The following is a 15,893-nucleotide window of genomic DNA, read 5'->3' on the forward strand; positions in this document are numbered from 1 at the left end:
CCCTGGAGCTGCCTGTGCAAGAACCTTTGGAGAGGCTGTGTGGTGTAGTGGTTCAGAGCGGTGGACTCGTAATCTGGTGAACCGGGTTCGCTTCCCCGCTCCTCCACCTGCAGCTGCTGGGTGACCTTGGGCCAGTCACACTTCTCTGAAGTCTCTCAGCCCCACTCACCTCACAGAGTGCTTGTTGTGGGGAAGTGTAGTGATCAGGTGGGATTGCTATGAGGAATTATAACAAATATAGAGTCGTCAACAGGCTCATCACAGCTATCTGCCAATCACCCATTCCCACCACCCTTCTGAGTAATACCCCTCCCCACCTTCTCACTATATAGAAGGATCTGGCAACTTCTGTTTCAGTGTATCTGAAGAAGTGTGCATGCACACAAAAGCTCATACCAAGAACTAACTTAGTTGGTCTTTAAGGTGCTACTGGAAGGGGGGAAAAAAATTTTTTTTGTTTTGACTATGGCAGACCAACACGGCTACCTATCTGTAACTGGAACTATGGAAGTTTTCCAGTCGGCAGCGTCGCCCCCGGCAGGAGGTCAATCTTGCAGTCGTAAGGCCTGTGGGGAGGCAGCTTATCCGCTTCCCTCTCGCAGAAGACCTCCAAAAACTCCTTGTACTTGTTGGGTACCGCTTGCACCATGCCTAGGTGTAACTGCGGTTCATCCTCTTGCCCCTCGTCGTCCTGGCAGGTCCGGATGCAGTGTTCTGCGCAGTAGGAGGAGCAGAAGGTCAATTGCCGCTGGTACCATGCTAATGCCGGGCTGTGCCTATCCAGCCAACTCATACCCAACACTATGGGCGTGTTGGTCTTTAAGGTGCTACTGGAAGGAAAAAAAATTTTTTTGTTTTGACTATGGCAGACCAACACGGCTACCTATCTGTAACAAATATAGAGTAAGCCATCTGTGTCAGCAATGAAACCCCCAGAGGCCAGGACTCTAGGAGCAAGGCTGCCCCCGAGAGGGCGGGCAGGAGGGAGTGGCCATGGGGGGGGGTCAGGGGTGCATCCACCTGCCTGAGGGGGCGCGTCCCTGGAGCTGCTCGACCCCCAGCCAGCCTGCAGGGCGCTCTGCACATGCTCCGATCTCCCTCTCCCCAGCCCGCCCAGCCCTAGGCAGCAGGGGGCTCCTCTTTCCCCTCTCTCGGCTCCCTGCTTCGGGCCGAGCCTTTTCCTCCCCTCAAACGAGACCTCCCTCGGAAGGGACCAGCTGGGCGCGCCCGGCGGGCCAAGGGTTAAGAGCAGCTGCGCCGCATTGCTAGAGAGGACAGGAAATGACGGAGGCGGGTCTTCCGGAGCCCCTCCCTGGCCCCCTCTTGTCTCCTCCGGTGAGTCTCCTCTTCCCTCTCGGGGTCCCCGGGATGCCGGGGGGCTGCTCGGCTCGAGGCCTCTGCCCCCCCTTGGCCCAGCCGGCGACCAGGCGAGGGGTCCGGCCCCTGAGGCGGAGGGGGAGATCCCTCCTTGACAGAGGATGCAGCCGGAGGGACACCTTTGGACATAAAATAAAGGCCCCATCAAGGAAAAGGGTGGGAAGATGGAGGGCGAGACCATAGCTGTCCACGTTTCCCCTTTTTTAAGGGAAATCCCCTTATTCCGAATAGGATTCCTCGCGAGAAAAGGGAAACGTTGACAGCTATGGCGGAGAAGAGGAAGGTCTTCCTCCTGCAGCGTCTTGTAACAGGGAAAGAAAAACTCGCCGAGTCCAAGGTCCAAAAGAAGAAGCCTCTCCTGAAAGACACGGGCTCGGTGCAAGACCTTTAGAAATAAGCAGGAGACAGACGAGGTTGAACCGGAAGCCAGAGAGAGAAAGGGAGCAGCTGCTGAGCGCGGGCATTTCTCCCTCCTGGCTCAGCGCGACCTTGAGATCCTCAAAGCAAAATTGCCAGCAGAAAGGAGCCTTAGAGAATCTTCCAGGATTTTCCAAGTCAGATTGCTAATTCCAATGTCGATTTCATTTCAATTTCCTGCTGCATTTTGGACCGGTTCCAAGTCGTGTTCCAGGGGAGCTTCGCATAGAGGGCTATAATCCCCTCGGATCCAGAGCCTGGAATACCCTGGAAATGTCATGTCTGTCCCAACCTAGTCAGCGAGGCCACCGGAGCCTCCCCTGAGATGGTGGGATGCAGGAGGACCCCCAAGCATCTATGGCTCCGTGGGGATTATGCAATGGAACATCATCATCATTGTGGTCATTATTATTACTATCCTCCCCTTCCCTGAAGTTTTCGTGGCAGAGGAATGGAATGGAATTCTACTCATCGGTCCAGAGCAGATTCCAACGTAGAGTTAGCAGAGTAAACATTAAACACGTTGCAGGATTCCCCAAAATAGACCAGAGGCCGTTGTATTTCATCCAGCAGAGCTTTGCTGCTACTGAAGGCAAATGAGCCTAAGAGTCACAAATCCAAACATTCAGGATTGGCACCATGTATAAGAAATCCACTTGCAGCAGACTTAACTTAAACTTACAATAGCTTATAATAATATGTCTAAAGCTTAACACTATATACAGAATACCACACCAGAAGGGAAAGAGACAGAAAGAGAAGACAGAGAGAGTAAGGCTCCTTCTGGCCTTTCTCTTATAGTCAGCATGACCTTGACAGAAGAGAGAACAGGGACAGACTAATCCAGCAGTACTCAGCTTCTCTGAAGGAATAACTCAGACATCAGGGACCTTCTGCTTGTTTCTTTCACACAAAGAAGCTTCCAGAACCCTCTTGAACTAATTAGAATAGGAAAGATCTCTACGCATCAGATCAGTACTTTCTGTACTAATAAATGCAAACTTTAAAACTATATTTAAAACAGAAAGACCTCGCCCAGTTAGCCCTTGAGGGGTTGGCCAGGTAATCATCCGGCCCTCAGAACAACAAGAAAGGACCCCACCCAAGTAGTGTGCCTTGAGGACGTTGGGGATTCCAAGTGCTAGAAAATAAGGCAAAGGCAGGAAAGAAAGATGCCCTGAAGTGGGGGTGGGAGAGGAAGAGAGAGCACTCTTGAGGGTCCCCAGCTTAAGACCCCAACTATGGCCTAGTGTCTAAATTATATTCAGCACAAATTACTCACTTACCCATCACCATTCTATCTTCGCTTCTTCTCCTGACCTTGTATCAATCTGATAACAGAACAATGTATTTGCTTTGTAGGATTTGTGAGCAACTCTTAATTGTATAGACAGAACTCGACAGAAGACTACAGGATTCCTTCCGATCTCTTGGAGGCTTCCAGAGAGCACCAATGGATGAGCAAGACTCAGCTGGCCCTGAGGCAGGAGGAGGCCTTGCCCTCCAAACTGGGAGCAGTGGGATATTATGGGAAAACTCAGAGCAGAAGATCCCAGGTGAGGAGGACACCCTCTGCTCAGAGGTGCAGAACCAGCAGTTGACGCAGTCCGGCTCTCAGGAGACCAAAGGACCCCGAGAGGCTTGCGGCCGACTCCACCACCTTGACTGTCGGTGGCTGAAACCAGAAAGTCATACGAAAGCTGAGATGCTGGACCTGGTGATCTTGGAGCAGTTCCTGGCTGTCCTTCCGCTGGAGATGGAGAGCTGGGTGAGGGAATGTGGGGCAGAGACCAGTTCCCAGGCTGTAGCCCTGGCTGAAGGTTTCCTCCTGAGTCAGGCAGAGGAGAGAAAGCAAGCAGAGCAGCAGGTGAGAGAGACTTTCCTCTGGAAACTCCCAAGGGGCTCAGAATGTTATAAGCCAAAAATAGCTTATCTCCTGAGTTTATGCCAATAAAAACTCAGAAACGTGAGGAGTCCAACATTTATTGCAAAGCAATAGGTTACAGTCGGTTTGTTCCGCAAAACTGCAACCCTGCCCAGTGGTCCAGGTGGTGGTATTTATAACATTTCAAACAAAGCTTTTCAATTTTCACCAATCATATACCTCATTACTTCATTTCTTGTTTTACACATGCGCAATAAGCTCTGGCAATTTATGCTGATTCAGGTTTGATTCTCACCGTGTTCTGTTGCATTGTGCTATACACATGTTGGGAACCTGTGTTACGTGTAGTCATTAGCACCATGTAACAACTTGAGCTGTATCTTTATAATTTACATATTAGCTATATTCCTGCCCCAAATGGAGGGTGGCAACTTGCAAAATCATCAGTTTCATAAAGTAACAGGTTACCATAAATTCTCTATTAGAAGCACACTCAAGGATTTACAGGAGTACACATCACATTTATTGTGGCCTTTTGGGCCCACCACCACAAGAATATGAAAGAGAATCTCCCCAAATGCTTTTCTAATGGCTCACCCACTTTGGGGAAGCAAGGGATGAGATCTGCTCCCCCAAATTGTTTTATTCGGCCATTCCCCATTCTCTGTTTTGAATCCTTGTTGCTCTTTCAGCGGAAGGATCTGTTTGCAGAAATGGGCCCTGATTCCTGTGAGGCAGAGAAGACTCTGTTGGATGCCAGAGGGAGGCCGCTGGGTAAGGAGGAAGGAGTTTTTCCTTATTCTCTGGATTTTGAATCTAATCTGTGGGTTGTGTTCATCTTAGGGGGTTGAGTCCCTGAGTGTTTTTCCCCTGCCAGCAAACAGTTACCTGGCAACAGCTCCTGATTGGCCAGAGCTCCAAGGAGGCAGTTGGAGTGGAGGGAGAGACGGTGTGGGAGAGTCATGGCATGGGAGAGTCATGGCGTCTGTGAGGGGATTCTGTGCGGAGAGTTCCTTCTGACCGGGGTCAAGATGAGGATAGGCAAGAACTCTCAGGAGATGTTCTCCGGTTCTGAATGGCAGAACCCTGTAGAAATAGACAAGACACAGCCCCACAAGTTCTGACAGGAAAAAGGGTCCTCAGAGGGAATCCTCTGACAGGAAAGGGCAGGAGGGATTCCGAGGCCAAGGAGGATTTGGGGGTCTGTAGGGAAACAGTCCAGCGGAAATCCAGTTGAACTATGGGAGACGTCTTGTAGTGTCCCCAAAACAAGGAAGGATTGGATTCTGATTAATAGAATACACACGAGACTTAGGAAGTGCCAATAATAATTCCTCTCCACCCCTTGGCCCAGGTCGTTTTATTCACAAAAGAACTTTTTACACAGTGTTCGTAAGAACCAGTCGGATTTCCTCTGAGCATTTCAAAAAAACCCACGTGGGACAAAGTCAGATCAGAAGAAATTCTTTTAACTGTAAAGACTACTTTGAGCATGCAGACATAGCTGAGAGTAAATAAAACAGGACTAGAGGAATGGATTTAGGAAACTCTGGAGGTCATAAACAGGAGAGGAAGGATGGGTAGTATTTACCATCTCCTGGAAGGATGGCAGTATTTACCGTCGTCTTCTGAACCGTCTTCCTGCCCCTTAAGATCTATCTAAAGATTAAACTGACCTATTTTTATGTACTGAGGATGCCTGGTGAAGCAACTGGCCTGTGTTTAATAATAATAATAATAATAATAATAATAATAATAATAATAATAATAATTTTTATTTATACCCCGCCCTCCCCAGCCAAGGCCAGGCTCAGTTTAGAATGCTTATATTTGCCTGTCAGGCAGAGAAATAGGACAGAGACGCAGAGGCATGGATTGATCAGAAATCCTATCAAAATGGCTCAAACCCAGTCAACGCAATGCTTTCATTGCTGGCCCAAATGGCTTGCTCCATATTTTTTATAATTCCTCATAGCAATCCCACCTGATCACGACAGTGTATAAAAGAAAGCCTGAGCAGCATACAGCCAGTGTTTTAATAAAAAGCAACAGCACTGTGCCGTGGTGAAGAACCACACTGTTTGCTCCATTTCTGTGGAAGAAGAAGAACCCAAACCCCTTGTTTACATCCGTTATAATAAAGTCTGTTTGCAACCTGTTTTCCCCAAAGAGGCTCCCGATTCCTTCTCCATTGGGAATTTCACCTGAGGGAGGGAAACAGGGAGAGAGAGGGCTGCTGCATATTAATTGGTGGCAACGCCGTGATACAAAGTTAAAACCCACATAGAAACATGCCCACAGACACAGAACAACCAGCTTAATAAAGTATTGAGGTTATCTTATTAAAAGAAGGAAAATTTTCTGTCAGAAAATGGCCAGCAAGCACCAAGCAAAAGAGACTCGGGATGAGCCAGGGCAGGGAGCTGCCGCATCTGAGGAGAATCCTAATACTGAATTAGAAATGATGGGACTAAGATTAGGATTGGCCAGAGTTGAAGCAGAGAAAGAAAGACTTGAAGTTGAAACAGGGAAAGAAAAGGAAAAGGCAACTTAGCAGCTGAGCAGGCCAGAATTACAGCCGACAGTTAGTGCAGATGCAGGCTGAGGGATATGGCAGAGAGAGAGAGAGAGAGAGCGGATTAGCTCATGAGGAAAAAGAGAAAGAAAGAAATGCCAGATTAGCCCAAGAAGAAAGAGAAAGGGAGGCCAAGATGGGCCATGAAAAATACATGTTTCTTTTGAAAATGGAGGAAATGAAGCTGAGAGCAGAACTGCCACATCCGTTGGTGGGCGGTGGAGATTTTACCTCAGCTAATTCAAGAGATTTCCTAAGTATGTCCAAGGTGGTGATGTACAGGCATTCCTGTTTAGTTTGGACTTTCCTGAGGAAAATTGGATGCTTTCTTTGCGCCACAGATATGTGGAACATTGAGGGAAATATACTCAGATTTAAGAGAAGATGAAACCTCTGATTACCTCACATTCAAAGAAAGAGCAAAAGGGCGCTTTGGTTTAACTGCATTGCATAGGAGAAAAGCCTTTTGTGACACTGAAAGAAAAGCAGGAGAGACTTCTGCCCAGCTGGGTAGACATATTGATAAAGCTCTGGACAGATGGGTGGAAGGAAGGAAAATGGAAACCTGCGATTAGCTTGTCTGTAGCCTGAAAAGCGCTGCTGAAGCTCTGAGAGACGCAGGAGCTGATGGCTTCCCTCTGACCTTTGTCTTTTGCAGGTGAGAGATGGATGCCCCCCAGACCTCCTCATCCATCTTTTCATGAGAACGGAGGAGAAGCAGCAGCTGTGGAAACAGATCTGGTATGGGGAAAGAGCTTTGTGGGGAAAGAGTCAGAGGAGTGGGGCAGCCAGGGAGCCTCTGGGCCGGAAAGAATTTCTCCTCCTCTTGGCTTCTGTCAAAGCCTCTGTCCTGAACAAAGATGGACAATGCCATTCGAGAAACTCTATGTACTGACAGGAATGAACAGCCATCTCTCCTTAGCTGGGCTTCGGAATGTCACTATTTATATGATTTATCAGTAGTTGCAGTTATATTTCTATATTGATCTAATCAGGCTTCTAAGCAGTTGAGAAGCTTCCAAGAAGTTGAGAAGCCATAGCAAACAGTGGCCAGGATTCACCTCAGCAGCCCCATCAGCTGCACAAGGGGATTCCCCTCCTCCCCCTCTCTGTGCCCCCATGAGCCCCTTGAAGTTGGCTGTAGGGCAGAGGGAGGGTCCCATCGCCCCCCAAGCATCGCACAGCAGGAGTAGAGAAGGGAGCATTCTGTCTGGCAGACAGGAATACTTCCACAGACAGAATAATTTGAAGTTACACCCATTCACACCCATTCACACAAAGATTAATACCCATCATTAAAATGCACAGTAAAATAAATCAACTGAAATGCTAAAATAAGCATCCAGACCTAAAACGTGCAGCAAAATAATCCCATTAAAACAACACAACAGTGAACGGGCAGAAAATAACCAAGCAGTGTGTGGTAGATAATCAATTAACACAAAGAAGAAGAAGAAGATGATGATGATCATGATGATAATAATTTATTATTTGTACCCCGCCGATCTGGCTGACTTTCCAATCGAGTGTTAAAAACAGTACAGCATTAAATATTAAAAACTTCCCTGAACAGGGCTGCCTTCAGATGTCTTTTAAAGAGAAGATAGCTGCTTATCGGGTGGCGCTGTGGATAAAACCTCAGCGCCTAGGACTTGCCGATCAGAAGGTCGGCAGTTCGAATCCCCACAACGAGGTGAGCTCCCATCTTTCGGTCCCAGCTCCTGCCCACCTAGCAGTTCGAAAGCACACTTAAGTGCAAGTAGATAAATAGGTACTGCTTTATAGCGGGACGGTAAACAGCGTTTCCGTGTGCTGCGCTGGTGCTGGCTCGCCAGAGCAGCTTCGTCACGCTGGCCACATGACCCAGAAGTGTCTTCGGACAGCGCTGGCCCCCGGCCTCTTAAGTGAGATGGGCGCACAACCCCAGAGTCGGACACGACTGGCCCGTCTGGGCAGGGGTACCTTTACCTTTACCTTTTATGAAGGGAGGGCGTTCCACAGGGCGGGTGCCACTATCGAGAAGGCCCTCTGCCTGGTTCCCTGTAGCTTTGCTTCCAGCACGAAGGGAACCGCCAGAAGGCCCTCGGAGCTGGACCTCAGTGTCCGGGCAGAATGATGGAGGTGGAGACGCTCCTTCAGATATACTGGACCGAGGCCGTTTAGGGCTTTCAAGGTCAGTAACAACACTTTAAATTGTGCTCGGAAATGTACTGGGAGCCAATGCATATCTTTCTGACCGGTGTTATGTGGTCCTAGCGGTTACTCCCAGTCCCCAGTCTAGCTGACGCATTCTGGATTAATTGCAGTTTCCGGGTCACCTTCAAAGGTAGCCCCACGTAGAGCACATTGCAGTAGTCCAAAGTAGTCCATTGCAGTAGTACAAAGATTAATACCCATCATTAAAATGCACAATAAAATTATTCAGTTACCCTATTTTTTGCTCCATAAGGCGCATCTGACCATAAGACGCACCTAGTTTTTAGAGAAGGAAAACGGGGTTGGTTGTGAATCAAATGTTGTACTAAACTATTTAATAAACTACCGGTATATCAGAGTGAGAGGGACAGGAGCTATATGTTTGTTTAGCATGAACGCTCAAGGAGCCAGTGGATCAGCTGAGACGCTGGGGGATTTGCGTAATTTTTCCCTCTCCCTCATCCTGTGCCCTCCTGTCCCCAGCATCCTTCCTATTTTACCTCCTGGTTTTCACTGTGCTCGTGGCTCAGAACTCGAGGTGGTTTTTTTTTGCTGCTGGTTGTTTAAATTTCATCCTTCCCAATCCAGCCTCTCCTGTGCCCTGTCGTCCCTCTGCAGCCTCATTGCTCCATTTAGGGAGCGCGCGGACCTTTGCTAGCTGAGGCTGCTGCAGCTGTTGCTGGCTACGCACCACTTTTAAAAACACCTGCTGGCTTTGAATCGCCTGCCTTCCCTTGCTATTTTACTTGTTTGCCCTGTGCCTGGGTTTTTTTTTTTCCATTTAACAGTTTGCAGCCTTTTCCTTCCGCTGCTTGTTTTGAGGCAGGATAGATTTGAGCACGTGAGCAGGACTTGGATTGCAGGGAATTCGCCACTAGCTGTGTAAATGCGCTCCTCCTTGCAGCCTTCTACTTTGTTTGTACACGTGGCTACCTAACAATAGCGAACCTACCTCTTTTCTACTGTAAAAGTTACACTTTTGCTCCGATTCTGTTGCTGCCAGTGGCTTCTTATCACTCGAACTGAACCTGATATAGTCTATTCAGCTCTGCTTTTAGCACCTCTTGTTTGTTTTATGGCTGTGCCAGTAGCCTGAGAGTTACAACTGATTAGCTGTTAGTTAGCGAGACCAGTTGCTAGGCAACAAGCGGGGGAGCAGCACGCCCCCAAACAGACCCGACACAAGGACCCCAGCGGCCTCCTCTCATGTAAGCAGCTCCTCTCCTGCTTTGCTGCTTTAAAGCGAGTCATGGAGGAGGGAAGGTAGGGGAGCCCATTCATCACTCCTCCCCGGCTCGCTTTAAAGCAGCAAAGCGGGAGAGAAGCCGCTTACATGGCTCCCGCTTTGCTTGCTTTACAGTGAGCCGAGCCGGGGAGGAGGGAGGGAAGGAGAGCCATGGATCCTCTGCTCGCAACTGCAGCGGCGGCAGAGGGATCCCACAGCCGTCTGTATGCATTCACTCCCTAAGACACACAGACATTTCCCCTTACTTTTTAGGAGGAAAAGAGTGCGTCTTATGGAGCAAAAAAAGGTAAAATGCTAAAGTAGGCAGTACCTATGGATCAAAGTGTGCATCAAAGTAATCCCATTAAAACAACACAACAATCAACAGACAGAAAACAACCGGGCAATGTGTAGTAGAGAATCTTTATGCTGTCTCAGAAGAGGACCTTTTTCCTTTTCTTTCAGGGTCCTCTGTGCTTTCAAGATGTCGCTGTGTATTTCACAGAGGAGGAGTGGGCGTTGCTGGATCCTGACCAGAGAGCTCTGCATAAGGAAGTCATGGAGGACAATCGTAGGATTGTGGACTCTCTCAGTAAGGATTCCTGCTGGATCATAATATATGTTTTGAAATCCAATACATTATAAATTTTTTGATGGTGCTCAACAGCATCTGGGATTCTTGTTCCCCACAGCTCACCTTGATTCTACTGTTCTGTCTGCAAATATTCTTGCCCCACATATGCTTTTTAAACCATGACCAGGCTGGTCTGAGCTGCCCACACCTTCTCGAATATAACTGGCAGAAGAAGAAGTAGTCAACAAAGGCAGTGAACCCTGTAGTAAGGCCTCAGATCTAACTCCCTTCAGTTCTTCATACATCACAAACATTCATTAGCAGTGTTCCATAATTTGAATAATTTGAGGCTCCATTTCTTCCTGATGGTCTGTTTCTCTCTTTGATGCAGGTGCTGATGGATTGGAAATTATGAACAAGAGAGGCCATGACAACATTCACAGAGTGGGGAAGCTGTATAAATATTTAGAGTGTGGAGAGAGCTATATTCAGAGCTCCTATTCCACTTCCCATAATATAAATCCTGTTGGAAAGAATCTCTATCAGTGCTTAAAAGATGATAGGACGTTTCGTCAGAAGAAATGTCTCACTTTCCATCCAAGAACTCAGAGCAGGGAGAAACCACATCATTGCTTTGAATGTGGAAAGAGCTTCATCCAGAGGGCTAAGCTCATTACCCATCAAAGAATTCATACAGGGGAGAAACCATTTCAGTGCTTGGAATGTGGAAAGAGCTTCAGTCAGAGGGGTCATCTCACTTCCCATCAAACAATTCATACCGGGGTGAAACCATATATGTGCATGAAATGTGGAAAGACTTTCAGTCGGGAGGATAGTCTCACTTCACACCAAACAATTCACAGTGAGGAGAGACCATATCAGTGCTTAGAATGTGGAAAGAGCTTTAAATGGAAGAAAAGTCTCACTTTACATGAAAGATTTCACAGAGGGGAGGGACCATATAAGTCCTTGGAATATGGAAGTAGCTTCGGTCAGAATAGTAGTCTCACTTCACATCAAAGAATTAACATTGAGGAGAGACTATATCAGTGCTTGGAATGTGGAAAGAGCTTCAGTCACAGGGCTGTGCTGAAGACTCATCAAAAAATTCATACAGGGGATAAATTGCATCAGTGCTTGGAATGTGGAAAGAGCTTCAGTTACAAGCACGTGCTCACAGCCCATCAAAGAATTCATACAGGGGAGAAACCATATCAGTGCATGGAATGTGGAAGGAGCTTCAGTAGAAAGGACCATCTCACTTCCCACCAAATAACTCACAGTGGAGAGAAACCCCATCACTGCTTGGAATGTGGAAAGAACTTCAGTCACAGACATGTGCTCACGGCCCATCAAAGAATTCATACAGGAGAGAAACCGTATCAGTGCATGGAATGCGGAAAGAGCTTCAGTCACAGACATGTGCTCATGGCCCATCAAATAATTCATACAGGGGAGAAACCATATAACTGCTTGGAATGTGGAAGGAGCTTCAGGAATAGGGCCGATCTCAATTACCATCAAATAAGTCACAGTGAAGGGGAAACCCATAAGTGCTTGGAATGTGGAAAGAGCTTCAGTCAGAGAGCTAAACTCATGGCTCATCAGAGAATTCATACAGGAGAGAAACCATATCAGTGTTTTGAATGTGGAAAGTGCTTCAGGAATAGGACCCATCTCACTTCCCATCAAAGAACTCACAGCGGGGAGAAATCCCATAAGTGCATGGAATGCGGAAAGATCTTCCTGCAGAGGGATCAGCTAAAGGCTCATCAGAGAATTCATACAGGGGAGAAACCATATCAGTGTGTGGAATGCGGAAGGAGTTTCAGTAGGAAGGACAATCTCACTTCCCACCAAATAACGCACAGTGGGAAGAAACCCCATCACTGCTTAGAATGTGGAAAGAACTTCAGTCACAGGGCTGTGCTCAAGGCCCATCAAAAAATTCACAGAGGTGAGAAACCATATCAGTGTTCAGAATGTGGGAAGAGCTTCGGTAAGAAGGCTGTGCTCACAGCCCATCAAAAAATTCATATAGGGGAGAAACCACACCAGTGTTCTGAATGTGGAAAATGCTTCAGTCAGAAGGTCCACCTCACTTCCCATCAAAGAACTCATACAGGGGTGAAACCATATCTCTGCATGAAATGTGGAAAGCCTTTCAGTCGGAAGGATAGTCTCACTTTACATGAAAGAATTCACAGAAAAGAAGAGCCATATAAAAGCTTCAAATGTTTAAGGGACTTCATTAAGGGATCCCAGTTCACTTCCCATCAAATAACACACAGTGGTGAGAAAGCATACCAGTGTTTGAAATGTGGGAAGAGCTTCAAATGGAAGAATAGTCTCACTTTACATCAAACAATTCACAGTGAAGAGAGACCGTATCAGTGCTTGGAATGTGAGAAGAGCTTCAAATTGAAGAAAAGTCTCACTTTACATCAAATTCTTCACAGTCAGGAGAGACCATTTCAGTGCTCGGAATGTGGAAAATGCTTCAGTCGTAAGGCATATCTCACTTCCCATCAAACAATTCACAGTGAGGAGAGACCATATCAGTGCTTGGAATGTGGAAAGAGCTTCAAATGGAAGAAAAGTTTCACATTCCATCAAAGAATTCATACAGGGGAGAAACCATATCAGTGCTCAGAATGTGGAAAGAGCTTCATGCAGAGTTCTAAGATGACAATCCATCAAAGAACTCACCGCAAGGAGACTCATAGCATTTGAAGATGGCTGACACATTTCCTCTTAATCTCCTCTTTTTGGGACAAAACATATCCAGCTCAGAACTCTGGGTATAGGGTGGTGTATCATTTTGGTCTCCCTCCTCTTCATGTGTTCCAGCTTGACAATATCCTCCTTTTATTGTGGCGTCCAGAACTGGACCCTGTACTCCAGGTATGTTCTGACCAAGGCAGAAGGGAGCAGTAATATCACGTCCAATCATCAGGACGCCAGATGTCTGTTGATGCAGCCTAAAATAACATTAGCTTATTTTGCTGCTGCCTCACACTGTTGACTCGTGTTAATCTTGTGGTGGACTAAGACCCCTAGGTCCTTTTCACAAGTAAAGCATCCCTGACAAATGGCCATCCAAGCTCTGCTGAAAACTTCCAACAAAGGAGAGTCCACTACCTCCCAAGGGAGACGGTTCCACTGTCGACAGCTCTTACTGTCAGAAGGTTCTTCTTGATGCTTAGTCAGAATCTCCTTTCCTGTAACTTGAAGCCATTGATTTGAGTCCTACTCTCCAGAGCAGGAGAAAACAAGCCTGCTCCCTGGAGCAGCCCTTGAGATATCTGAAGTTGGCAGTTGTATCTCCTCTCAGTCTCCTCTTTCCCAGGCTAAACATCCGCAGCTCCCTCAACAGTGGTTCCATGTGGTGGGTGAGTTTCTTGTTATTTTCCAGAAAGGTTAAGAATAACTCTGCAGCTGGATTAGCCCATTGTTCCACCCAAAGGCTATTCTTTCCTTAAAAAGAAATACAACACCAGCCCTGCCATGAGGCAAGGTGCCCTAAGTCTTGCCTCAGGCAGTGGCTTTGGGTATAGCAGCACACAGCCCCTACAACCCGAGTGTCTCTGCCCAGTAAGGCCCTTCCATGACATAGGAAGCTGGTTGAAGTCTTGTCAGGATTTTGTCTGTCCAGCAGTGGCAAGCAGCTTGGACCCATCAGGGCCTGGGAGAGGAAGAGAACCAAGAAGATGCCATAGCTCCTGCTACAGCTGAAGGTAAAGAAGGGTCCAGAGAGCAGACCCAACGCCTCTCTCCTGCGCCCAAGAGGCCCTTGCTGCAAAGCAGAGGCCACAAAGGCTGCTCATTGGTGAAGGGGAGCCCAAAGCAGAACCCCTGTTCCTGCTCACTGCAACATGCTGACCTTCCCTAGTCTTCAGCCCTGGCCTAAGAACAGGCATGGCTAAACTCGGCCCTCCAGATATTTTGGGACTACAGTTCCCACCATCCCTGAACACTGGTCCTGTTAGCTAGGGATGATGGGAGTTGTAGGCCAACAACATCTGGAGGGCCAAGAGGCAAGAGGTTTCAACACCAAGTGGTAAGAATCCCTACATACCTGTTTGCTTTTCTCCTCTATTTGGCAAAAGGTTGTAGTTCAGCAGCAAGGCAGTTGCTTGGCATGCAGAAGGTCTCAAGTTCAATCCCCTTCTGGAGAGCTGCTGCCAGTCAGGGTAGACCAGTGCTGGCCAAAGGTGTCCAATTCTAAAAATGCTTTTGCTGCTACTTCTTTGAAACATATGTTCATGGGATGTCCTTTTATTTCATCGTATCAAAGAACATCTTCAAAGTCAGTTACATCATAGACAATTACAGGATATATTTAAGGAGGATAACAAAAAAGGCTTCTCATATTCGGCTTCCAATTTCCAAAAGGAAGTGATAGAAGAAAACACAAAATTATTAAAAAAGGCATATAACATCCTTTTGGAATGGGAGCCCAAAGATGAAGAAGTAAAATCAGTAATGATTAAATGGGTGCAAGATGTAGGACATAATATACAATTTCATGAATAATAAAATTGTAGAAAATAAATTTGAAATTTACAGATTGCATATTATTGAGAGAGAATTATATGAAAATGATGTACAGATGGTATTTATCACCGGTTAAATTGGCAAAAATGTATAAAAACGAAAAGAAAAAGTGTTGGAGATGTGAAACAGAAGGTACGTTCTATCATATGTGGTGGGATTGTAAGAAGGTAAAATCCTACTGGGAAATGATATACAATGAATTGAAGAAAATGTTAAAAATAACTTTTGTAAAAAAACCTGACGCCTTTTTATTAGATATGTTAGGTCAAGACATACCAAAAGAAATGAGGACTTTATAAATGCCAGCTAGAATGTTGATTGCACAAAATTGGAAGACTGGAGAAATACCAACTAAAGAACAATGGCAGGAGAAGTTGATGAACTATGCAGAACGGGCAAAAATGACAGAAAGACTAAGAGAAAAAGACAACAGAGACTTTGAACAAGATTGGGAACCATTCATAATATATTTGCAGAAACAAAGAAAGGCAATAGACTTGATGGCAAGATTTAAATAAACATTCACATTATGAGCATCAGAAAATGTTTGGAAGATAGTGAAATAAGATGATGTATTTAATTTTAATTTTATGTTTTTAAGGTTTGATGTTATGTTATTAATAACTTTCTGTTGAGAGATAGCAAAGTGGGTGAAAATAGAAACAAACCAGAAACGCAAGTTGGGGGAAGTCTTGGAGGGGAGGGAGGGAGGAATATATAGGAAATGTTAAGAATTTGAGATGTATGTAATGAACGAAAATGAAAAATGAATAAAAAAATTAAAGAAATAAACATATGTTCATGGGATGCCCGAAGCTTGCACATTTTTGGAGGAAAGTATTAAGGTGCATACGAACTACATATGAACTTTATATGCATTGACAATGGGTTAATGTAAATGTACTCTTTGCATCCTTCCTTCTGCTAAACAACTGATATTGATTCATTGGAAAGATAATGCCATGGTCCCCTTTGAACGATGGATACAAGATAGGACTACTCTTGCAACATAGGAGTGTAGATTGTGGAGAAATAGAATGCATTTATAAAAACAATGATTTGTTAATCCAGTGGTACCTCAGGTGAA

The 15,893-nt window shown here is 46.1% G+C and overlaps 1 protein-coding gene across 10 annotated transcripts; it reads left to right on the forward strand.

Moving 5' to 3' along the window:
• Positions 1–1,289: 1,289 nt before the first annotated feature.
• On the forward strand, positions 1,290–15,613 carry LOC310758493 (uncharacterized protein). Of its 10 annotated transcripts, none has more exons than XR_014545821.1 (9): positions 1,351–1,714; positions 1,882–2,287; positions 3,157–3,661; positions 4,372–4,453; positions 6,913–6,995; positions 10,141–10,267; positions 10,641–12,558; positions 12,644–14,170; positions 14,278–15,613. XR_014545821.1 is itself a non-coding variant. In XM_083605001.1 (7 exons), exons 2-7 carry the CDS (start codon positions 3,248–3,250, stop codon positions 12,672–12,674), a joined length of 2,655 nt encoding a protein of 884 aa, XP_083461127.1. In that variant the 5' UTR covers positions 1,290–1,335; positions 3,157–3,247; the 3' UTR covers positions 12,675–15,613. The 10 variants fall into 10 exon arrangements, 4 of the variants coding, with proteins under 4 accessions (XP_083461127.1, XP_083461125.1, XP_083461124.1 ...); XR_014545822.1 differs by having other exon boundaries at positions 1,374–1,714; positions 1,882–2,195; XR_014545818.1 differs by lacking the exons at positions 1,351–1,714; positions 1,882–2,287 and adding an exon at positions 1,290–1,335.
• Positions 15,614–15,893: the final 280 nt, after the last annotated feature.

The sequence above is a fragment of the Podarcis filfolensis genome (assembly GCF_964270895.1).
Source record: "Podarcis filfolensis genome assembly, chromosome: 3".
NCBI lineage: Eukaryota > Metazoa > Chordata > Lepidosauria > Squamata > Lacertidae > Podarcis > Podarcis filfolensis.

Excerpts from the sequence above, each read along its gene's own strand:
- LOC310758493 (XM_083604999.1), top strand. The coding sequence starts at position 3,248 with ATGGATGAGCAAGACTCAGCTGGCCCTGAGGCAGGAGGAGGCCTTGCC. Across the intron at positions 4,454-6,912 it reads TGCCAGAGGGAGGCCGCTGG|GTGAGAGATGGATGCCCCCC; the intron begins GTAAGGAGGAAG and ends TGTCTTTTGCAG. Across the intron at positions 6,996-10,140 it reads CAGCTGTGGAAACAGATCTG|GGTCCTCTGTGCTTTCAAGA; the intron begins GTATGGGGAAAG and ends CTTTTCTTTCAG.